Genomic DNA, 26,915 nt, shown 5'->3' with positions numbered 1-26,915 from the left:
AATACTAGCAACACGATAGGTGTCAATTAGCCTACGTATTTGTCATATCCTCACCGCAGGTTTAAAAGATATCTTACTTAGATTGACAAATGCGTGAATAAGAGAAAATTATAAACCTTAATTCATCCTGTGTCATTTAATCTCGTGCTTCCCAAGCTGGTTTGGTGTATAATCCAGCGATCTGGCTCCGCCTTTCCCATTTAATACTCATTGAGCCGAGAGGACGGCAACATAATGTATGCTAAATGGCGACTTGAAAGAGATTTGCGGTTTTCTGATGTGCTGTATGCCAAGCGCTGATTGGCCAATTCTATATAATTATTGATTTTATGACAATTGCATCGTTGACAGACAATTGACCTATCAAAATTGAGGATTCCTCCTCACATGGTCATCGCGGGTTGGGAATACTTTTGTAAGGATAGAGCGAAAAGTTACACGGAATCTAAACACCAAAGGACTTATAATGATGTTTGAATTGTTTAGCTGCGCAGTTTCATCCTACCAGCAGGTGTGATCACTTGTACACTTTACCAATTTTGATGCAGTGAAAATCACCGGCAGAGATCATCATTTGAAACCCATATTATCACAGCAAAGGTAAGTGAAAATTTCGCTACATATTCTGTTTTAAAGCAATTTTTTTGATAATTATATTTTACATATAAATGGGAATCAATTATACATTTGTGTTAGTTTTAATATTATATTTACATTTGTTATTTCTATAGGATAGAAATACATGGATAAAAAAAGCGTTTGCATTTTCCTATCAATAAAAAAGTAATACGATTTCTATTTTTTTTCAAAGGTTGGACAAGAGTTCGTTCAAAATGTCACTGGCGGAAAATCCAAACTCAGACCGACAAAACTCTAAACAAACCTGCTTAGCTTCTGGTAAAGAGAATACCAACACTCGACCGAAACTGGCATTTTCCATAGAAAACCTTATAGAAACAAATTCAGGAAACGAGAAATCAAAAGATGCGGAGATAACGTCCGGTATCGGTGATGACAGGGAAACATCAAAGTCTGACATATCAGATACAGAATCTTCAGAACAGGAAACTTCCATTTCAAGTCTGAAACAATATTCTCCAGTACACAGTCCACCTCCACAAACAGGAACTTTTACAAACTGGCTAGTAGGAAGGGACGTTCTGAAGAAACAATCTACACCAAATATGTCCAGAGAAAATAGGGATTATTTGATGGGCGGATATCAATCCTGCCTCCATCCGGCCTTTTTTATAGGACGGATGTCTTTGGAAGAATATCAGAACTACCTGTTACGGAATTATTCAATTTTTCAACAACAATTTCCGTCTTACACTTCTAAGGGAGGAGATCCGTCTATTGAATATCTCAAATCGTTGAGTATGCAGAAATTTCACGAGTCGGGGAAATTTGGAGCCCGGGAAAACGGCAATGTTTTTGGCAGCAGAAGAGAGGAAAAAATACCCGAAAAGAAAGAATCTATTCCTGTAAGCATTAATACGAAATTTGAGGAGGGATCGGTGGTACAAAACATCACTGAAAACAATGGACAGCCTCTCGGAGAAAAACGGATACATGAAAATAACAACGAAAGTGATCCAATATCATCAAAAATGAAGAAAATTGCGAACAAATCGCAGAAGACATTTACCTGTCAGGAATGTGGTAAGGTGTTCAATGCTCATTATAACCTTACCCGTCACATGCCTGTACATACCGGGGCCAGACCATTCATTTGTAAGATCTGTGGTAAAGGCTTCCGTCAAGCAAGTACGCTATGTAGACACAAAATCATTCACACCTCTGAAAAACCACACAAGTGTTCCACGTGTGGGAAGGCGTTCAATCGAAGTTCTACACTCAACACACATATGCGGATTCACATGAACTACAAACCCTACATCTGTGAGTATTGCGGGAAAGGCTTTCATCAGAAAGGAAATTACAAAAACCACAAACTTACACATAGTGCCGAAAAACAATACAAATGTACTATCTGTAACAAAGCGTTCCATCAGATCTACAATTTAACATTCCACATGCATACGCACAACGAGAAGAAACCCTTTACATGTCGCATATGTGGCAAAGGATTTTGTCGGAACTTTGACCTGAAAAAACATACCCGAAAACTGCATGAGGGTAACTCATTGCCCTCGGCCACAACCCCACCTCTGGGACAGATGGAACAGGGTTCCACAGCACTTTGTGGGTCAGCAAGTACCTACGCTCACAGCAGGCTAGGGTCTTCCCAGGGTGCCTTTATCGGTACACGGCCCTCACCGTTTTCTCCACAAGCTTCTTTGACGTGTCAACGCAATCTTCTGTCTCAATATATGTTGAGTCCAACATCAGCAAGCTTCCTGCATAAATACTCAAATTACCTATAATTCTTTGACGAAGAAGCTCAAAGTTGGAATGAAATTGGACAAAAGGAAACGTTTCATATTTTCTTTTTATTTAAAATTGGATATACATTTATTACACAGTTCTATGATTATAATGTGCTACAACTATAAAGATTATTCATTGTTAAATAGAAGTTTAGAGGTAGTATAAACAGTCTAGTATCTTAGTTTATTTAGATATTGACACCATGTTATATAGAAATATTTTGTTTGCAAAGAATCACACAAAGCGGTAACTTAAAATATATAAATTATTTAAACGGTAGACATGTATTTATTTGATATTAATAGTAGGAAGAATCAAGCTGAGTGAGAATATATAGCATTATATGGATCAGTGATTTTTGTTACTTTGTATACGATAATAGACTGGAGATGACATTAAGGAAGGTCCCTGGATGATAGTGATGACATGCCTTGATTGTGAAACTTTGTTACCATATGGTGATACACACTCTACATTGTTCATGTTGACCAGCGTCGGAGATACCCTGTGATAATTCGTCCCAGTGAGGAGGCATTAATTTTATTGGATATTGAGGTTTTTCCTGTGAGAACTGGCCTGGCGGTACGATGAGGAGGATAGTCATGTGTGGAAATCTCGGGGTATCTGATGTATTAGTTCAATTCCATTCTCGAATTATTTTTCATCTGATTGTTATCAAAAATAAAGGTTTTTCCTGTAAATTAAAATACCATATCTTACTTTATTGTCTGTTTACGTTTATCAAAACTTCTCACTGGAATGTTTTTCCCGATTAAAAAATACAATTTAGATCATTTTCCAATTTTTCTTTCAGTTTTATAATGTGTTTAGCTTGATCGAGCCATACGATTTAATTTGTGTAAACATTGTATCACAAAACGAATTACCTAATGTAATAATTCTCCTCACAGGGCACTCTTTACAGTAATCAAACAGATCTACGAAATCATCGCCCTTGTATTTGCTCAGTTTGGTTTTTTCTAAGTAATGACATTTTTATTGGAACATTTTTAAAAGCAGCTTCTAATCAGTTAAAACATTCCAGTGAAGCCGATACTACGGATATATTGTTTTAAGTCAAAGGAATACCAGCAGATACGAGAAAATTCGTTACAATTGTTTCTATTACACGAGACGTCGTATTGGTTCCAATTAATGTGTTTACGTACATAAATCATAAATCATACAAAAACACTGCTATAAAGATCTACAGAATGTTTGGTGCTCTATATTACATATACTGAAAAATAATAGATTATTTATGATATGTTTGCCCATTATATATAAATTAGATATGAACTAGTGGATTGATGTTTTATATAAATTAACTATAAACTAGTAGATACTTATTTTATATAAATTTAATATAAACTTCACATAAATTAGATATAAACTAGCTTTTGCATTCGGTATTTTTGATCTCTTATGGGCGAATTATGAATATCCTGGTGGGTTTTTTTCTAACTAAATCGTATTATGTGGTGAGATGGAAAGTAACTAATTTTCTTTTTAATGGCAGAACATTTTCGTAAATCCTTTTATGTTAATATATATCATAACATTTTATCATCATTTATATTTCATATAGATAGCAGTTTTATATATTGATACCTTGATCACATTGAATAACAAAAGAAACTTAATTATCTATAATGAAAAAAGTAGAGTTTAGCCTTATATTTCAACAGCTTTTGTTTAATTTCATTAAACAAGTGATATAACAAAATAGATCGCTGTTAAACAATTTTAGATTCATCAGTTTTACAATAAAACCCTTTTTGTCACAACGAAGTTTGACTATATATTGTTTTCGACCTGTAAGATATATATTAGTTGATCAATTATCGATAATACTTATACTAGTTTGGTATCCAGAAACTAAATTAGTAAGTAGCGACACACGTACGGTCAGATGGTACAAATGTCACTTAATTATTTGGGGATGTCATATTAATCATTACGCCTTCTAATTGACGAAATCAATAATAGATGTAAGTGATATGTATAATGCCATTATCATCAACAGTACACGTATCTACATAGTCTTCCCCCACTCGTACCATTAAAGAGATACGGTTGCTTTTTAGCGGTTACTGATACAAACTCAGACTCTTTGTTAATAATTAGTGTATAATTCGTTTCGCTTACATTTTCCCCCATTAATGTTTCCTCCATTAAAAACACTATTTTGGTAAATATGATACATGTTTGTGTGTTATGCAGTTTTATGTAATTGATATTTTTTTTAAGTGAAGCTTGTCTTTATTCATTTATATTCTCTACATATAATAATAATGATTTTCTACATGTAATATAAAATATTATTTTGGAGAATATTTTATAGCCGTATACATTTTTTCGTAATTAATATCAATAATCAGTTTTGCTACTTAAATCTTACTACTGAAGTTGAGCTAGATATACTTTCATAAAATATGGTTTATTTAATTCAACTCATAGAAAATGCATTAATGTAGTTAATGTACAGGTTAAAAGCGTATCCTATTTATTGTAATACAATTAATTATACACATTAATCTGATTGGCTAGGTTTTTTCCGAATGGAAATATCTGAATGCCTGAAAGCTATTGAATTCCGGTAAGGAATTGAAAAGTCGTCGTTTTTAACGAGTTGATTAATTGATAAAAGCGACCGATGGAAAACTTGGTTTATGTCCACAAGTGTATCAATAATTCAATAATGACACCTGGCACAGCACTTAATTACAGCAAAATATCATTTTAAATTTGACACTTTATAAAACAAATTTCATTCTATGCTGACATAATGAAATATATACTCTTTCATCGTCACATCAATACAACATCGTTTTTGTAATATCAAATAAGAATGTTATTCGGTATATCAAAACTTCTTCAGAATTAGCGAAATAAGCTTAATCAATTAATTGAGCGAAAAAATACCATATAAGGCAAATAGTTATCGCGATTCAATACAAGAAATATCAAAATATTGATGAGAAATATCATCAACTGTACTATTAATGACATGTACAAAACTAATTGCTCTCAATGAAAACGAGAGGAAAAATTATGCTCAGGTGACATTACGATCTCATTAAGAATGCTGTCAGTCAGGCGTATAGAAATTCCACAACAAAGGACTGTAGTGTCATCGAACATTTAATCACACATGGATGATTGTAACGAAAGTAACAGAATCGACAAAGAAAACACCTGTACAGGTACGACAAATTATATTCACCACATGTTTATTGGAGTAATTGAAGTTCTATAAAAATATCCAAAATAAATAGTTAAGATTATTTCTTCATTTATTTTGATAAATTAAAATCACGATGCGGTTATGTTGTGAAGTTAATTATTATCTTGTGGAAACAATATCAGTGATACTAGGCATTTATCAAGTCCATACAAATATCAATTGCATGATTAGTCTAATATGTACATAAATTTTAGTAGTTATCAAATCTTCATTTAAAATATCATCATGTCTGAATTATGCGTGAAATATTCAAATATTTATTGTTTCACCATAAAGACAAACAAATATAAAGGATTGGATATATCTGTTGCCCATTTTATTATTCATCAGATCTTTATAATATAACACTCTGAATTGAGAAAAAAATAACTTAATGAAAAGGCTGCAATGTTTGTTTTGCATCCAGTTAGGATTGATATTTCAAACTTCTAAAAATACACCTTTAGCTAATTCTAAACAGATTTTTTTTATGCGAACGATTTGCTAGGCTTTTTAAACATCAAGATTAATTGCAAAATTGCATAATCGATATAAGCTATCGACGAAACTCTCCGTTGTATAAATAGACAGTGAGTGAAACGCTGGATGTCTTAAACATTTGGTCATTGTACATGAGAGATGTCGTAGCCTCATCTCTTTATTGGGGTTATTAGATATCAAATATTTATTTAAACAAAGTAACAACCGGTTTTTCAAAAAAGGATATAATGGGGGAAATGTACTCAAGTCAATCATGTGCTTGGCTCTTTTCTATAGTGAAAATCTTATTTTAATACTCTTTGAACAAGTTAGAAGTTATTTAATATGTCTACACTTTTCCTTCTCTATCTATTAATTATTGATATTTTCAATGATAAAATTATGCCTCTTATTTGTTTTTAATAAATACTATGTTATTTGTATCAACCGTTCAGAATCGCTGCTGGTGTAAGATGTGTTGGAAATCGTTACACAAATCTCTTCCTTTCACATGAGCGATAATTGCACAGCACTCACTCCCATCACTCCAACACTACTTCAGTAGCACCCAGGCCCTCAGCCCCTTACGCCCGAGCGGACAAGGAGGCCTATCGCTCCACCTTAAGTTGGAGGAAACCTCAGAAGTAGATTGCCTCATAGAGCTTCCCTACTCAACGAAATCACCCAAACCGAATAGATCAGGATAAAACAGCATCATCAACAGAGTGTGTATTACATTAGCATGGGTCACTGACACACTTCAATATTCATCCATTAGTTATTTAAAACATTACTGAAATCTCACGCATACCCTCATGGACACACAAACCATATCAAACATAATGCCTCACATGCACAAAACTGTTCAGAATATATTTTCAAGTATCCACACTTCAACTTGTATTTTTCAGTTACGTGATTACGGTTTTTACTGTTTATTATAAGATGGATTGCCATCTAAGTTTAAATTGACACTGAAATTGATATTGCTGGATCAATGCATTTATCATTTTCAACAATTCAAAAATATCGTCATTAAAATTGAAGGTGTGACTAGATTGCACTATATTTCTACAACACTTCGTTCTTCATATGCACGGTAATACTTTAAGCTAAAATGTTGTAATAAAGATTAAAATGTCAAAATTAAAATTACATTGTATATCTGTTTGTATCCATCTTGATTTCTCAGGAAACATCATACAAAAAACAAATTCTAACATAAGACACACACAAATTCTTAATGCATTATTTTGAATTTCATGAAAAGGTTGCTCTGTCAAATTCATATTTTGCAGATTCCGCTTACTGACTTATTACAAGTGAAGTAATAGATAATTGATATATGGTTATGTTATACAATAGTTGATTGATATTAATATATGGTTATGTTATAAAATACTTACTTGATATATGGTTATGTTATAGAATAGTTCATTGATATGTGGTTATGTTATAGAAAGGTTTATTGGTGTGTGGTTATGTTATAGAATAGTTCAAGGATATTTGGTTATGTTATAGAATAGTTCATTGATGTGGTTATGTTATAGAATAGTTTATTGATATGTGGTCATGTTATAGAATAGTTCATTAATATGTGGTTATATTATAGAATAGTTTGACATGTGGTTATGCTATAGAATAGTTAATTGTTATTTGGTACAGAAATATTAATGGTATCGTACGTATTCTGTTTATATAAAAACATACATTTGATCACTATCAAAATCAAATCCGTTACGGAATGGAATGATATCATTTATATCTTTTATTTAGTGTTTTTAATTATATTTTTTAAATTTATTTTAAACACGAACCGTGTCTTTGGTTTGGCTAAAATGATATAACTTATACATTCCATTTATTGATTAATTATCGATAATGAGAAAACATTTTCTTAAACGCACATATTACTATTATACCAGGATAACCCCACAATGTTACACCAGAAGAAATTCTTTAAAATCAAGTGTATATACATCAACGATTCCCGATCCGTCTGGTACATTACGGTCACACAGTTGCCAAAGGTTATAATTGTACATAAAAAATACACAATATTAAAGTAAATTTTCCAAAGCAAGGAATAGAAATCAATTATCTTATGCTTATAATCAAGTTGTTTGAATTGCTGTCGTTTTACTGAAGTGACATCCGGTTTAGACAGGTGTTAATTTTAATGGTGTTTTAAAGGCATTGTCGTTTTCTTGATAAACCGCTTTATTTATATACATTTTGTTTTCGTTTTTCGTTATTCTGCATTTTGTAAATATTCCTTCCCCAGTTAGATATTCTTTGATTTTGTTTTCGTATAAAGACGGCTAGAATCATGTCATATAATGTATCATCTGGCAGCATATCTTTATAGTAGTATCTCCTACACTGTAATACTAATATTGATTCTAGTTATTAGACTTGCCTATTTCGTATATTCTAGAAACAGTGACATTCTTAGTTAGTCGGATATCTTGCTGAAATATAAATTTGAAAAAATGATTGATTGTTTGATTGATTGAATAAATGAATGAATTAGTTAATTAATTAATTAAGTAATTAAATAATTGATTTATTAATTAAAAAATTGATTTATTAATTAACGATTCAAAAATTTAAAAAAAAGATTCAAAAATGGCAACCAAATATCACCAAAAACGAGATGCATATTTTACAAAGCTACAAAGTATATTGGTATGATGACGAATTCAACCATATATGATGTGATTCTAAAGAGAGAGAAAAAAAAAAAAGCTTTACAAAGAAATATTAAACGGTAAAAGAAAGTTAATTTAATTTAATTTAATTGAGTAATTTATTATTGTAAAAGGAATGGATATATATATATATCAGGGAAAGAAAAAGCATGAAAAAATAATTTATAAATCATTTGATTTGTTACAATTCTTTCTAAGGCTTTTTAAAATATGACTTGTAAAGATAGCCAGTTTATACTTCTAAACGCCATAACTGAGGTTATAATATGATATAAATATATGTATATATATAGTAATAATAATAAAAAACGCAAACCAGAAATTCACACAATAGCGCTTTCACATGCTTTGAGAGCAAGCTCGTCAAATTTATTAGACTTGCCTATTTCTATATATATATATATATATGTTTTAATCATTTACAAGAATAAGTACCATACATTTTTTATTACACCATTCGAGAGAAAATGTTTTTGTCAGGCATATTATGATAGTGCTATGCATGCAGGTTCCTAAATACGTCATTCTCAAATACAAATGTAATGCTTGTTTACTTATGAATGTTGGTATAACTATTATCAATCCTTATTAAACTTCTGAAGTGTCATATCAATCGTTCCTACTTTATGAATTTGTATATATCATTACGAATGATATCGTATTCCTGATAAGGACACTGTTAGCAGTGTAACAACATCCCAACAATAAATCATATCGTAATTTATAAATGTGTATGTATCATTACGAATGATATCGTATTCCTGATAAGGTTAGCAGTGTAACAACATCCCAACAATAAATCATATCGTAATGTTGCTGGACTATGGTTTCATTATTTTGACTGTGGCTTTATAAGTTGATGGCGTCACAGGTATTGTGACGTCATCAAAGAGAGACAGAGTGAACATATCACCAGTCTATATTCCATATTAATAGAATCAATATGTTTTCACGGACGTTTACTTGTTAAGTTCATTTGCATTTGTCAGGAATTTTACTGCGCCTGAAGCTCGGTAAAATGATTCTTAGACCCGATTACCAATTTGATTTGTAATTGCTATTTCCTTATCCATGGCATTGACATGTATGATAATAAGCAGATAATAACGACATTCAAACGAAATCGTAATTCCTTAATAAAACGAGAGTAGAACAAAGTATAGATTAACACGTGGTTCCGTGGAAAAGTCATTTCCATCTATTCGCTAGCTTGTAAAATTATTTTAATTTGTTCCTTACAAATCTATTCCAAATATATTGATTTATATAACTTATCCTTTTTCGAAATTACGTAACTACATTTTTCACAAACAATATAATACAATTCTTATATAATTACTTATTTGTTGTCTCTTATTATCACTATTACAGAAAAGGGAAACGGAAAATGCGTGATATATGTACTAAACCTTTAAAGCCATGTGTAACAACTTATGGAGTAGCTAGCAGGGAACACTTACGAGGCATACATTTATACACATACCAGGTAAGTAGTGAATGGGACTGAGGAAACAGATAGAAATAGACAGTGTAATAATGTATGTGATTTCAGTTTGTCCGGATGAATGGGAAGTTTCATAATCATGGTATCATTAATATGATGGATGGCAATCTTGGATACTAAATACTTTGGAACCTTTTAATCGATTTTATGAACTTTTGGATAGACATAATCATTTCAATATTTTTATCAAAAGTCACCCAACAATAGCAAATCAACAAAAGTTGGTACATCAATTTAGTTACGGACTTTCGTCATGAGTAACAAGTGGGCATTAAAAGACATATCCACATGAGCACAAAGGACTTTTAACAAAAAATAATAAAATATGATGACAGTTTAAGGAACTGCATTCAAGACATCACCTACATGAAGCATGATTTATCCGACCAGACCTCGATCATACATAATGATATTCAGAGGGGATTCTCCTTGAGTTGAGATTCAGATAATTTGCAAATGCATACATGGAAGGATTATTATGAATTTCTTCAGGAATATTATTCCAAAGAGTTAATGCTGAAGTTAGAAAAGGCTTACGATAGAACTTTAAGAGAAATTACCAACTAAATCAGTATCATGCCAAGTGCTGTAATTGTGCTTTGAGGTACCAGATTTGATAAGTGGTCAAGAGTGCGACGATGAACCATTTCTAAATATTGTATCATTCCATATTTTCCTCTTCCTTCACTTAAATACCAAACTAGCTTCTATATACAGTGTCTTTATGATTGCTTAATGTATTACACTGCATATTATTCTATTGGCTTACTGGTTGATTTTTCTCTAACTTATTTACATATTAGTTACTTGGATATTGTCAAAAATCACATCAGGCTACTTCTAAGTATCTTACTCTAGACTGTCCTAAATCAGGATACACATACATATCTTACCCTAGACTGTCCTAAATCAGGATACTCCTAAACATATTACCTTATATTGTCCTACATAAGAATACTCCTAAATGTCTTATCCTAGATTGTCCCACATCGGAATACATATACGTTGTAGATATTTCACCTTAAATTGTCCCAAATCTGGCAACACCTAAATATTTTACATTACATTGGCCTTCAGTAGGATACTCCTAAATATCTTGCCTTTTCTGTTGGCGGTAATTTTTTTTTTTTTTTTTTTTTTTTTTGTAAAATATTGGTTTTGTTGTTTCTTGTTTAATGGTGATATTAACATAAGTGGTGCAGCTACAGTCGTGAAATAAAGTAACGCCCAAATATTTATGACATTTTCTACACGGGTATTTTTTAAATATCCGTGAAATAACAGTACGACAATTATATGAAATATTAACATTTATTTCGCAGCTTTGATCGTATTCGAAACACGATGAGACATTTCTATCACTAAATACATCACGACTATATCCTAATATTCCTTTCTGTTATAACGACAGCCAAGTAAATGTTACTATTTCTGTTCTTGTTGAGACAGCAATTGCGATGACAGAAATGTGCTGTGTTATTTAAGTCGCCAAGGGGCTGGATTAGGCGGTCACGATTTAGTTGTATTCGGTGAAAGTTGTTCTCCCTATAATTAAGGTAGAGTAAATTTGCCTGCCACATCAGAGCGACCTAGAAGTCCCTGTTATTCCAGCTATCTCAATGGGGGCAAATTAGATATAATTGAGTAAAGAACAACGTCTTCCAACTATTTCAAAACTGATTTCTGTTAAATGTCGATGTGACTTCAAGCTGTGACGTGCTATTGTCACACTGACAAAGTTCTCGCTATATGGTGTTAGGACCAACAGCTTTCGTGAATATTCATAACAAATCGACGCTCCTTTCCCGGCAGTAAGCACCTTAATTTGGTATCATAGGTGGGGAAATGGACAAAAGTTCGCGTCAAACATTTGTTCTGTAGAATCTCTCGCTGACTCGTTATTGTGTGAGGAGAGCACTCTCTGCCAGAATCTCTGTGTCTTTAAGGAGCTCTCTCTCTCAACAGGATTAGCGTTACTCCGCCCCCTATTACACATGACGCGGGCGCTTCACTATACTGTTCACCCTCGGGAATGATAGAGGAAAGCAACACGCCATGTATGACACATCTGCCTGCTAAGTTTGTTTTCTGATTCTCTGACGGTTTTTACCTCCTTCATGTGTAGAACAGTCTGTGATTATTAGATGGATGGTGACGGAAAACTAGTCTTTAATCTAAATAAATATTGTTACATGGGACAATAAAGCCAACGGAAAGTAATTAATTCTGTAGTCATGCGTGCGTAAATAATTAACAACATGATTATTATACACATTGAGAATATAAACCATTGCTAATATAAGATGCATGTCTTTGAATTCTGTTAGTAGCGTTCTGATTGGGTGGTTTCAGGCAGACTTATCACCCATGTTACTGACATTTCCAAGTTTATGTAAGCCAATCCTACGGCTGTCAATGCCTATTGATTACTTGCTGAAGTTTAGCTAGTGCTCCCTGTTTATTGTCTGTTTACAAGTCTTGGAGAATACTCAGCATGTCTAGCATAATTAGCTTCACGGGAACGAATCAAATTGTCTCTGTCAGATCCTTAGTACCGAAACAAAAATATATTGTTTTAATAGTAAGCAATAATCCATGCTACATAACAAGTATGTTCCTATTTAATAGACGACAGGTCGATATACTTCTGAATACGTCAACAAACTGACTTAAGCTGTTTATGCTCTAAACGGAGCTGTTCAGTTAAATTCCCTCAACGGAGTGGTGAAATACTATTAACAAGCATTGTAAACTAATGCTACAGCCGGTGATCTATTTTTTTTTTTTTTTTTTTTTATCTATTGTAGAACTCGCAACAAGTGTATTAGTAAACTTGTCTTGTTTTATTTCGTACTTGTGTCTTATAAAACTGTTTGAGGACATGATATGTACAGTAAACATCATTCTTAAAAGGGGATCAGGATTACAATCGACGGCGTTTGATTTTCTGGTATTCTCGTATTTAGGTAAAAACAAAATGGACGAAAGTTGAATGTTCGGAAAGAAATGCAGTTTTTTATTAACTTTAAATGATCACTGTTGAAAAGTATATTTATATCAAAGGTGCATGCTTCTGGTAGGTATTGATAGAAAAAAAACATTGGACCCTACTCATACTATATCAACAAGGTGTAACACAGATCTATGATGCATCGACTGTGGAACGGAAGTAGATTTGATTGGTCGACAATTATAGTTAGTATTGTTTATAGAGTTGTCGACCAAAACTTCCGTTCGAGAGGCGATGCATCGTCGGATAACACGACCGCTTTTGATCCATTTTCTCATTTTTCTCATTATTGTCATACGACAAAGGAATAACATGAATTGCTATATAAGGATTCTTAACCAAGGTACGTTACTGAAGTTTACGTGCATTTGTTATTTTAATAGGATTTTTCAAACTTAAATTCAAAGTGAATCGAAACTCATCCCCAGTTTTTCGAGTGTTTACACCTTGATTTATATCATGTATATAATTAGACCTCATTTATTCTTCAGTTTGAATGTAATGAAATGATTCCTTAACTTCAAGTTTACATAATCCGGTGATATTTCTACATATCTATCGAGAACTATAACAACTCTGACTGTCCTGTGTCGTAATTACTGTCTCCTCGTGTCGTAATTACTGTCTCCTCGTGTCGTAGTTACTGTATCCCTGCGCCATAATTACTGTCTCCGTGTGTGGTAACAACTGTCTCTGCATGTCGTGATTACTGTCCTCGAGTCTCGTAATTACTGTCTACAAGTCTCGTAATTACTGTCTCCAAGTCTCGTAATTACTGTCTCCAAGTCTCGTAATTACTGTCTCCGTGTGTGGTAACAACTGTCTCTGCATGTCGTGATTACTGTCCTCGAGTCTCGTAATTACTGTCTCCAAGTCTCGTAATTACTGCCTCCGAGTCTCGTAATTACTGTCTCCAAGTCTCGTAATTACTGTCTCCGAGTCTCGTAATTACTGTCTCCGAGTCTCGTAATTACTGTCTCCGAGTCTCGTAATTACTGTCTCCAAGTCTCGTAATTACTGTCTCCAAGTCTCGTAATTACTGTCTCCGAGTCTCGTAATTACTGTCTCCACGTGAGTAATAACAGTCTCCGCGTGTCGCAATAACTGCCTCCGAGTGTTGTTATTTTTGGCACACTGTTGTTGTTATAATTATCTACCCAATGTATCATATTCAAGAGTCTTTGGGGTTTTAGGGTTTGCTGGGGCTTTGTCTAAGTTAACTAAGTTAATAAAACTTTTATTGCAGTGAACGTAAATGATTAATTGTAGTTAACTACTTAATATGTATTTACCAGCTCACAAACGTTAATTTAGTTTTTTTAATTTTGAATTTTAATATTCCTGGTACACAGTCGATATTTATTTTAACCGTTTGTTATTAAAGCCTTTAACGGATTCTTGTCATTTTATATGTTTAAATGTTAGGGTTGTAGTCGTTTTGTGAAGTTGTATAACGCAGAAGTGGAATTAACGGAATGCGGAATTTCATAATCTTAAATTTTAGTCAAACTTGATCTCCCCGTCCTTAAAACATATCTTCTTTGAAAACATAAGATATTGGGTCACATCTGAGATGAAGGTTCAATTGACCTATACTAATCGTCTTTTGTCAAACGAACAAACTCTGATCTACTTTCAAGGTTATGCGCTACATCAAAATACATCTTACAGGATGTTGGCACTTTTGTGTGTTAAAATGTTAGATAAAGATGAGCCATAAAGTATCAAACTTTCTCATAGAGTTGTTTCGTCCTTCTAGTACTCGTCAATGACGCTAAGGTGACTAAAGTATTGATCTTTGTTTAAAACAAAACATAATATATCAGTATAGGTCAGAACTCGCGGTGACCAACAAGGCCCTTGGGCCTCTTTTACCACTATACCCCATTCAAAATGAGAGAACGCCCTCGTTCTTCTGTTATGAGACATTTCCTTCAAAACGAAATGGGCCTCTTTTACGACTATATCCCATTCAAAATGTGAGAACTCCCTCGTTCTTCTGTTATGAGACATTTCCTTCAAAACAAAAGTGAACGGCGATACCACTTTATATTCTTATTCAGTAGTGCATTACGTAAATCATGCAACAAAATTTCGGAGAAAATATACAGAGGATGAACACGTGAGAACTAATGAATTTCTGGCTTGCAATATCTTGGATTTGGTGGAGCGTTCTTCTAACTGGCCGAAACCACATCCATGAGAACAAACTGTGATAGTCTTTAGGCCGAGTAGTTCCGGGGTTCATACAACGCTGACTTCATCAAAGAGATTATCACAACAGATAACAAAGACCTTGTCAAGACCTTCAATTTTACTTTTAGATCTATTGGCGATGTGTTGTCATTGAAGAACAATAAATGCTGACTTGATCGACTGCATATACACTAACGAACTTGAAGTCAAGGACACGTCAACAGCAATCTACACCATGACAGAGCCATCTTACAAATAACGTTATTATTATTTTTTTTTTTTTCTTTTGTTTATTTTCCATTTCCAGACCCTTTCTTCGCCAACGTAAGTATTCAAGTGTTTGGTCCCCAAATCAGCATTTTCCGTGATACTTCCAGATAAGAAGATTGATGACGACATAGGCGGGTTTTATGGTCAGCATCACGATCTCATATTAAACAATAATCATACTGGTTTGTGCGTTATGAAATAAGACGTGTGTGATAGTCGGTGAGTATGCTAGTGGTTCTGTTTCCTGATTTGTATGATAGGCCTCGTCAATCAAGCAGAAGACGCATTCTAGCCTGAAACACCTGGTCTTAATCCCTTTGTACTTTGTCAAGGACCTTCAAACCAATCTATATATCTTAACCTCGCTATACCGATCGCGAGACTTAGATTTGCAGGTGTGTCGGACCCTCCTATTTGAAGATGTGTTAAGTATTTAGACACGGTTAGGTCAGGTTAAACACATTATTTTGATGTGTTTAGTATTCAGACATGGTAAGGTTAGGTTAAAAACATTATTCTGATGATGTCTTTAGTATTCAGACATGGTAAGGTTAGGTTAAACACATTATTTATCAGTAGTTAAGTTAAACACGTTATTTTGATATGTTTAGTATTTAGACATGGTTAGGTTAGGTTAAACACATTATTTATCAGTAGTTAAGTTAAACACATTATTTTGATGATGTGTTTAGTATTTAGACATGGTAAGGTTAGGTTAAACACATTATTTATCAGTAGTGTGTAAAGATGTTGCTTGTCGAGGGACGAGATATGTCCACACTGCCATGCCCTCGCATGTCTCCGTCGATTAAACAAATATTTTAGCTACAGTTATCATGACATATTTGTACTTTTAGCGGATTGGTCACTGTGGTAATCAATTCCAGTTCCATCCTAATTGGTCAGCATGTATTTGGAAAGAAGTCTGGAAGATTTATTTTCATTAGGGTCTGATTGTTTTTATTGAATTTTCTAGATCTTCACTTTATTTTCATTAACTCACACATATTTCTTAAAACACAAATTTGTAAGATAACTCAATTACCAATGTTGAATACGTAGGATTATACTACAAATCTTCGGTTATAAACAATTGAAACCATTGGTTTTAGTACAAAAAAAATATATATCTATAACCTGTTCTGTTATTGTCTCATCTATCCATAGTAAATAGACAATGTTTCTTGATGTAGAAACTGCGAGATACAAAACAAAAATGACACGAACAATATAAACAAGTCCGATGTAGAGACATGGCGTTACACGTTTTACATAACACAAATGTCCCTAAAATGTGTATTAATTATAGATATAATATCCCTAAATGTGTATTAATTATTGATATAATATCCCTAAATGTGTAACAATCATTGATGTAATATCCCTAAATGTGTAACAATCATTGATACAATATTCCTCAGTGTGTAACAATCATTGATATGATATCCTCAATGTGTAACAATCATTGATACAATATTCCTCAGTGTAACAATCATTGATATAATATCCTCAATTATTAACAATCATTAATATAATATCCTTAAATGTGTCAATTATGTTTTTCTTAACGCTATAAACTAATTATTTAAAGGGAGACCAATGTAATTTATCAAAATGACCCAGGTGTTTCGGAAAGGTGAGAGTCTTCTTTTTTAGGAAATCCAAATAATGACAGTGGCAACCAAACAACAAATCTCACTATTGGAGGAAACAAAACCTTCACCTGTTGACAATAGAAACATCTAAACATTTCTAGATGAATTCTTGCTAAACTAAAATTAATATTCATCCTTTTTAATAACCTTCATCGCTTCCACATTAACCATCATGAGCTAAGATTATGTCATTAATTATGTAAAGTAGTTATTTTCAAATAAAAGTGTAATACATAGAAATAAATAATTCCATATCAATACCAATGCAATTTGTTTGCAAAATTGTCAACATTGTTTTTTAATTGGGAGAACGAAAGTTCATCCAACTATTGCTTCACCGATTGTCCTGTGTATGATTTGTACCTATCTACCTTGTATATGACATGATTACACGTAATACAATAGTTGCTTGTTTTCCATTTTTACCTTACAGCCAAGAAGGATCTTAGCATTTCAGATGAAAATGTGATTGAAGCCTATAAGCAATATTTCAAACATTGTCACTCCACAAAATACAAAACGGGATTGATTTCATTTCTCAATCGTTAATTTAACATCAGTTTACTTTTTTGTAAATGATAGTTCATTAGTTATAGCAGAGGTTTAGAAGATAGGTGTCCTTGTTAAAATAATCTGGTTTGATTGTATGTACATCATTGTTAGTGATCAGGGTTGATTGTGTGTATATCATTGTTTGTAATCAGGGTTGATTGTATGTACATCATTGTTAGTGATCAGGGTTGATTGTATGTACATCATTGTTAGTGATCAGGGTTGATTGTATGTACATCATATAGTTAGTGATCAGGGTTGATTGTATGTACATCATTGTTAGTGATCAGGGTTGATTGTATGTATACCATTGTTAGTGATCAGGGTTGATTGTATGTACACCATATAGTTAGTGATCAGGGTTGATTGTATGTACATCATTGTTAGTGATCAGGGTTGATTGTATGTACATCATTGTTAGTGATCAGGGTTGATTGTATGTATACCATTGTTAGTGATCAGGGTTGATTGTATGTATATCATTGTTAGTGATCAGAGTTGATTGTGTGTATATCATTGTTAGTGATCAGGGTTGATTGTATGTATATCATTGTTAGTGATGAGGGTTGATTGTATGTATATCATTGTTAGTGATCAGGGTTGATTGTATGTACATCATTGTTAGTGGTCAGGGTTGATTGTATGTACATCATTGTTAGTGATCAGGGTTGATTGTATGTATATCATTGTTAGTGATCAGGCTTCAATGTATGTACATCATTGTTTGTGATCAGGGTTGATTGTATGTATATCATTGTTAGTAATCAGGGTTGATTGTGTGTACATCATTGTTAGTGATCAGGGTTGATTGTGTGTATATCATTGTTTGTAATCAGGGTTGATTGTATGTACATCATTGTTAGTGATCAGAGTTGATTGTATGTATATCATTGTTAGTGATCAGGGTTGATTGTATGTATATCATTGTTAGTGGTCAGGGTTGATTGTATGTACATCATTGTTAGTGATCAGGGTTGATTGTATGTATATCATTGTTAGTGATCAGGGTTGATTGTATGTATATCATTGTTAGTGATGAGGGTTGATTGTATGTACATCATTGTAAGTGATCAGGGTTGATTGTGTGTACATCATTGTTAGTGATCAGGGTTGATTGTATGTATATCATTGTTAGTGATCAGGGTTGATTGTATGTACACCATTGTTAGTGATCAGGGTTGATTGTATGTACATCATTGTAAGTGATCAGGGTTGATTGTGTGTATATCATTGTTAGTGATCAGGGTTGATTGTATGTACATCATTGTTAGTGATCAGGGTTGATTGTGTGTATATCATTGTTAGTGATCAGGGTTGATTGTATGTACATCATTGTTAGTGATCAGGGTTGATTGTGTGTATAGCATTGTTAGTGATCAGGGTTGATTGTATGTACATCATTGTTAGTGATCAGTGTTGATTGTATGTATATCATTGTTAGTGATCAGGGTTGATTGTATGTACATCATTGTTAGTGATCAGGGTTGATTGTATGTATATCATTGTTAGTGGTCAGGGTTGATTGTATGTATATCATTGTTAGTGATCAGGGTTGATTGTATGTACATCATTGTTAGTGATCAGGGTTGATTGTATGTATATCATTATTAGTGATCAGGGTTGATTGTATGTATATCATTGTTAGTGATGAGGGTTGATTGTGTGTATATCATTGTTAGTGATCAGGGTTGATTGTATGTACATCATTGTTAGTGATCAGAGTTGATTGTGTGTACATCATTGTTAGTTATCAGGGTTGATTGTTTGTATATCATATATTGTATGTATGTCCATCATTGTTAGTGATCAGGGTTGATTGTGTGTATATCATTGTTAGTGATCAGGGTTGATTGTGTGTATATCATTGTTATTGATCAGGGTTGATTGTGTGTATATCATTGTTAGTGATCAGGGTTGATTGTATGTACATCATTGTTAGTTATCAGGGTTGATTGTATGTATATCACTGTTAGTGATCAGGGTTGATTGTATGTATATCATTGTTAGTGATCAGGGTTGATTGTGTGTATATCATTGTTAGTGATCAGGGTTGATTGTGTGTATATCATTGTTAGTGATCAGGGTTGATTGTATGTACATCATTGTTAGTGAGCAGGGTTGATTGTATGTATATCATTGTTAGTGATCAGGGTTGATTGTGTGTACATCATTGTTAGTGAGCAGGGTTGATTGTATGTATATCATTGTTAGTGATCAGGGTTGATTGTATGTATATCATTGTTAGTGATCAGGGTTGATTGTATGTATATCATTGTTAGTGATCAGGGTTGATTGTATGTACACCATATTGTTAGTGATCAGGGTTGATTGTATGTACACCATATAGTTAGTGATCATGGTTGATTGTATGTATATCATTGTTAGTAATCAGGGTTGATTGTATGTACATCATATATTGTATGTATGTACACCATTGCGACGGTAATCTGACTATTGTATTTGTCATATCTGCTTTCGGGTGCAATGACATTGTGGCCTGACGCTCTATTTACATTTAATAATTTTCATTATCATTCTACAATAACATACTGAGCCCAAATATGCGTTTCTTTACTGAATCAAGTCTTTATTTATCCTACAACAATTGAGAAAACCAGATATAACATTTTATATTAATCACGCTTGTTTGGCGGGTTGGAAGCACACGAGCGCTTTTACTGGGGGTACGGTAGGACCAGGGGAATACCCACGTTGTCGGGCAGGTGACCCTATTCCTTTTCACGGTCCGATCGCGGAATCGAACCCCCCGCCGCCTAGGTTGAAGGCAAATGTGTTAGATTCTTCAAAAGTCATCAAAAATAAAGACATAATTTAGATAATGTTTTCTTATTGTTTCTTATCAGTGAAACTACAATATGTATTTTTTGTCATTTGAATAAACAATAATACAAAGTTTTGAAAACAATGTTGTAAACGGCACCATGTCAGACTATCACGCTGAAGAACAGACATAGCTAAACGACATACTGTAGGCGAAGTCTGTCCGGCGCCAGCAGATACCGACCATTTAACGGCGTGTCGTAAAACATAAATGGAAATATCCCGTGAAATGTGTAATGCAAAACAAACATCATAACTCCGCACTGACGTGGGCAACTTGATAGATAATTACGTGTTGCTCATACGATAAAAACCTCACTCGTTGCGTTTCGACGTCGACGAATACAATCTTAACGATAACACCCGACAATCAATGGCGCGCGTACGGAGCGGAACGGATAGACCGCCACGAAATGCCGTCCGATGAAGCCGCCATCTTTGATGTCCATAACGCGTTCCAAAAAGGTGTTGATCGCCCCTCGCTTTCCAGCCGCCTTTATGAGCGACCCTTACCTTATCACGCTGGGACGTCGGCCATATAACATTGATCAATCTAATTCAGGGCAATTTGTTGGGAAACGGAAGAGTTTGGCTGATGAATATCAGTGATGAGTCAAGACAATACAAACAGAAACAGCCATTATAGCACAGGAAATGTTTTCACGTGAATTCACCTGCGATTAAAGTTGAACTGCGAACAGGCGATAGTTGATTGATTTACAAATAAAATATCTATTGTTGTCAACGACACTGTTTCTATAGCTGGTCGGATATGTAATCAAGATAGCATAGCACTGCAGTGTCTTTTTGCTTTTTAATTTGCCTGCCTCTTTGAAGGGCTACAATCACCGGACCGGCACAAATGAATAGCAAATATTGAAGCAACTCCGCAGCCAATCTTATCAACTAGTGTGTCCAATGCACAGGCCTATTTCGTTAGATAAGATTGACTATTAATTTACCTGGTGGCCGCGTACCACCTTTCCTCCGATACGGTTCATCCTGGCTGTCATTACCCTGACTCCAGATAAACTCTCCCGGACTAATGTCCTTTTGTTATCTCCATTAACCTCTCCTATCACATAACAGTGTGGAAGTTACTATTTTTTTTATTGTTGTTGGTTTTTTTCTTATGATAATTGTTATAAGCATTATGCCTTTAGTTTCCCTTTGTTTTCTTTTAGATTAAATTTGGCAGAAACTAAGCTGAGCAATGGGAAGCTTATAAATAGCCGACTAAAACGTACATCAGTAGGTTTATAGGAAAACATACAGAAGGTACATCACAAAGTTTATAAGTAGTCATACAGAATTAAGGTACCTCACCAAGTTTATAAGTAGTCATACAACTTTTACACAGGTTACTTTATCCACATGATATTTCAATTAAATTCAAACACAAGTAAGAAAATCACATGCTTACTTTTAATTTGATTTCCATTTTGGTCATATTTGAAATATCTTAAACTCGAATTGTGAAATTTCAAAATAGCAATAAGAATTATACTTTTGAAATGTAATATACAAATATAAGGATCCAATTTTGTGGAACAAAACGTCCTTTCGAGAGAAGAGGAACCGACATGGTCGAGGATTATTTTGTAGGTTTTTATTATTATTTATTTCAATGTTTTCCCTCACAATTAAAAGTATTCGGCGTTTAAACGCTTTTAAGTCGAATTTCTCGGTAACTCCGAGCCATTTTCCACCTCATTAGTTTACGTCAACAAACAGGTAGCGAAAATTAGAATGATAAACGGAAACGCTCCGCAATTTACTAAACTGTACGCAGACAGAAAATTGGCGGAACCCGCAGGTTACGGAAAACAAATTGTAGGCCATACCACCTGTAGTTGACAGGGAGAAGTTGGCCCTTTCATGTACAATCAGTTCATATTAGGGCATTGCCTTCCTCCCTCCAAGTTAATCCAAATTGACATGGTTATAAATACGTCATTGTTCATGTATGTTTTGCTGACGGTGTTAATGTTTTCTGAAATATACGATCTAACAGTTACATAAGTTATATGCATTGAGAAGATCTGAAAATGATAGAAAGTATTACAAACAACACCATAATAGTTACGGGAAAACGTTTTCAGTTAAAATATAATATTTGCCATGATGAAATTATTCATATATATGTATTTTTGCTCACAAAACGTTCAATTATGCTTATCTCCATGGTTACACTAGATATGTATTTATAGTTGAATTCACATAATCACATGTATGTTATTTTATGGTATAGGATAAGAGGATTCCATGGTATAACTGTACAGTATATTAATAACAACCCACCGTAAACAGAACTCGAGAGTGTAGCATGTAATACATATAAACAGTAGGTAGAGCCGTTAAACAGCGCCTTCTTATGGAGTTTGTCTTTTCGTTGTCTGAACGAAACCTTGGCATTTCCCTCCCTATCTCGTAACATATATCAGAAATGTATTCCTACGTAAACGTAACCATAATCAATCACTATATTCCTACTGAGTTTATTAATTATATGGTAGACTAACTTAGACCTTATGTATTCGTATCGTATTTTCACTAATGAGGAAATAATGAGAAAAGAGAAAACAATTTAATATCTATCCGAAAGGAGAGGTGACAATTGGGACCTTTCTGTGGCCAATCAGTGAGGAGTCGTTGCTTCTATGTTAAAATCAGACATATGATTTCTTGGAAGAAAATGATTAAAGTTGAGAATGCACTATTTTACCCTCCTGAGGTCAACCAAAAGGTCCACAAGAACCCTGCGGTATGAGTAACTGGCCAAATATAGATAATGATCTCCATGACATCGTGATCATTGTTGTCAATATATTTTGGGGTTTGTTAATGAAGTTTTTGGTGATTTGTTTGATATCAAAACAGACCATTCAGAAATAATGTGACCTTGACCTATTTTATCATTTTTTACTGTTTTTTTTTTTCAACTGAATTCTTAAAATCTGCTTATTAACAAAAATGCCAAAATTTGATTTTCATTACAATATTTTGCAAACTTCAACAATTGTTTTCCCATTTTACACCAAACATCACCAAACACAAAAACAGACTAACCAGTGGTAGTTAGGGGGACATTACCAAACACAAAAACGGCCTTACCAGTGGTAGTTTTGGGGACATCATCAAATACAAAACGGACTAACCAGTGGTGGTTTTGGGGACATCACCAAATACAAAACGGACTAACCAGTGGTGGTTTTGGGGACATCACCAAACACAAAAATGGTCTGGCCAGTGATAGTTAGGGGGACATCACCAAACATAAAAACAGACTAACCAGTGGTAGTCATTGTTGACTTCTCAGATTAACACTGAGTAAAATTTGGTCAAACAAGCACTCGCACTATCTGTTATAGACACTTGTGATCATAACGGCACGGTTATTTTGTTTATTTTGTTATGAGTTTATTTGTTCTCCTGAAACTTACATTTTACGCTTGTTTTGCCGAAATTAACAGGTAGCTTTAACAATTAAATGTTAAAATCACGACCCATATATAGCCATGACATATATTAACAAGTGGTCAAGTCACTTTTGTTTAATTGCAACAGAATAGTGATTTTTGATCTGGTTGAATATCACTTGATTTACTATTTACATGAAACTTAACACTGATATTTATATTATAAACAGGTCATGGTTGACTACACAGATTAACACTGATATTTATATTATAAACAGGTCATGGTTGACTACACAGACTAACACTGATAGTTATATTATAAAGATGTCATGGTTAACACACAGATTAACACTGATATTTATATTATAAACAGGTCATGGCTGAGTACTCAGGGTTTAAACTGATCTCTATATCATAAACATGTCATGGTTGACTGATCAGATCACAGAAGACTTAAACGCATGTTCATTTGAAAAACAATAATGGTAGTAATCCTTTGGCTCCTTGTTTTCATAGAAATATAGTTTACCGTAACTAATTCGCCAGGCGGAAATCAACAAAAATACACAGTAATGCGTCTTAGATAGATTTTAGTATCAAAGACTAATCTAAAACAGTGTCTCCTAGACTTTAAATCAGGCCGAACATCTAACACAACCGATTGACTCTATACTGAGTAAATGGATAGAAGCCACTTAGCAATAGTAGTCATACAAATTATCACCTCACATTTACTCAATTGTCAGTCACGCAAATGGAATATATCAAATTATTAAAGTATTAAAATATTTCAATTAATCATTACACGAATTTCTGCATGGTCGTATTGATAGGTGCTGATAGCTTGTGGATAAATGTTCGTTCCCTGTCTATAATTATTTCTTCTTAAGTGGAACCATTTAATTGATCAGTATAGATATTGTACCAGCTCCGTGGTGATTGCTTATATCATTACCTTATAGGGTCGCTATAAACAAAAAGGTTGTTACCTTAAGGTAGCACCATCTCGTTAGGCATAAGGGAAACAACAACAACAGCAGAAAAATCACGTTTAAGGTCTTATAAAATGATGTTATGACGGTAGAATCATAGCTAGAAAATGTGCACAAAATCAGTTCAGAGTTGAATTATACACAAACAATAATGATATATACATCAATTATACAGATATATACATTCAAATGATGATACATTAACAAACAATAATGGTATACAAATAAACAATATTGATATACAAATAAACAATAATGATATACAAATAAACAATAATGATACAAAAACCATCATGAGATATGCATTAATAATAATACGAAATAAAACAATCATGATACTTTCTTAGAAAATAACGATATATACATAAACAAAAACGATATAAACAATAACGATATAAACAATAGCAATATAAACAAACAATAGGGATATAAACAATAACGATATAAACAAACAATAACGATACAAACAATAACGATATAAACAATAACGATATAAACAATACCGATATAAACAATAACGATATAAACAAACAATAACGATATAATCAATAGCGATATAAACAATACCGATATAAACAATAGCGATATAAACAATAGCGATATAAACAATAGCGATATAAACAATAACGAAATAAACAATAACGATATAAACAATAACGAAATAAACAATAACGATATAAACAATAACGATATAAACAATAGCGATATAAACAATAGCGATATAAACAATTGAGAAATAAACAATAGCGATATAAACAATAGCGATATAAACAATACCGATATAAACAATACCGATATAAACAATACCGATATAAACAATAGCGATATAAACAATAACGAAATAAACAATAACGATATAAACAATAACGATATAAACAATAACGATATAAACAATAGCGATATAAACGATAACGATATAAACAATAACGATATAAACAAACAATAGCGATATAAACAATAACGATATAAACAATAACGATATAAACAATAACGATACAAACAATAAAGATATAAACGATAACGATATAAACAATAACGATATAAACAATAACGATATAAACAATAACGATATAAACAATAACGATATAAACAATACCGATATATCCTAAAATAATAACCGTATATGCATAAACAATACGCTGAATTCAAAAATAAATAGCACATGTAATCATCAAGTTTGTCGTGTGTTATTTTGAATACTTTGTAGTCGTCACCGAAATTCGTCTTGGTATCGTCTAGGCAGACCCCGAAGCTGGACATCTAAAAACATCTAGAAGGTCACTATTGATGGAACAATTCACAACACACAGAGCAATGGTATCACTCAAATCAAGAGGATAATGGTCAAATGGCACATTATCATCATACATATATATATATACATCATCCGATTACTGGCGATGTTAACAAAGCGCGAGTGTATTGTAGCGTGTACCGTTACATAACAGGGACAACATCAAACATGTGACAGTGTCCGTGTGTGCTTTAATCTCTCAATACAAGTCTGTGCGGTATAAGAGTTTAAATGACGTTGTATAAATATGTGCTGTAAACACCATAGAAGTCTATAGGTGAAAAGGTACAACATACATTCAAGTACTTGTACCCTGTGTGAAACAACAAAATATGTTAATTATACTTAATTAGGTTTAATGCACTTCTCAAGTC

General features: G+C 33.3%; 1 protein-coding gene across 1 annotated transcript; it reads left to right on the top strand.

The window, feature by feature from the left end:
• Window positions 1-411: 411 nt before the first annotated feature.
• Window positions 412-3,110, top strand: LOC117331344 (zinc finger protein 2 homolog). Its single transcript, XM_033890028.1, has 2 exons — window positions 412-600; window positions 812-3,110. Exon 2 carries the CDS (start codon window positions 834-836, stop codon window positions 2,385-2,387), a length of 1,554 nt encoding a protein of 517 aa, XP_033745919.1. The 5' UTR covers window positions 412-600; window positions 812-833; the 3' UTR covers window positions 2,388-3,110.
• The last annotated feature ends 23,805 nt before the right edge of the window (window positions 3,111-26,915 follow it).

This window comes from Pecten maximus, chromosome 7 (genome assembly GCF_902652985.1).
Source record: "Pecten maximus chromosome 7, xPecMax1.1, whole genome shotgun sequence".
NCBI classification, from domain to species: Eukaryota; Metazoa; Mollusca; class Bivalvia; order Pectinida; family Pectinidae; genus Pecten; species Pecten maximus.
This window is presented reverse-complemented; position numbering and strand designations above follow the sequence as displayed.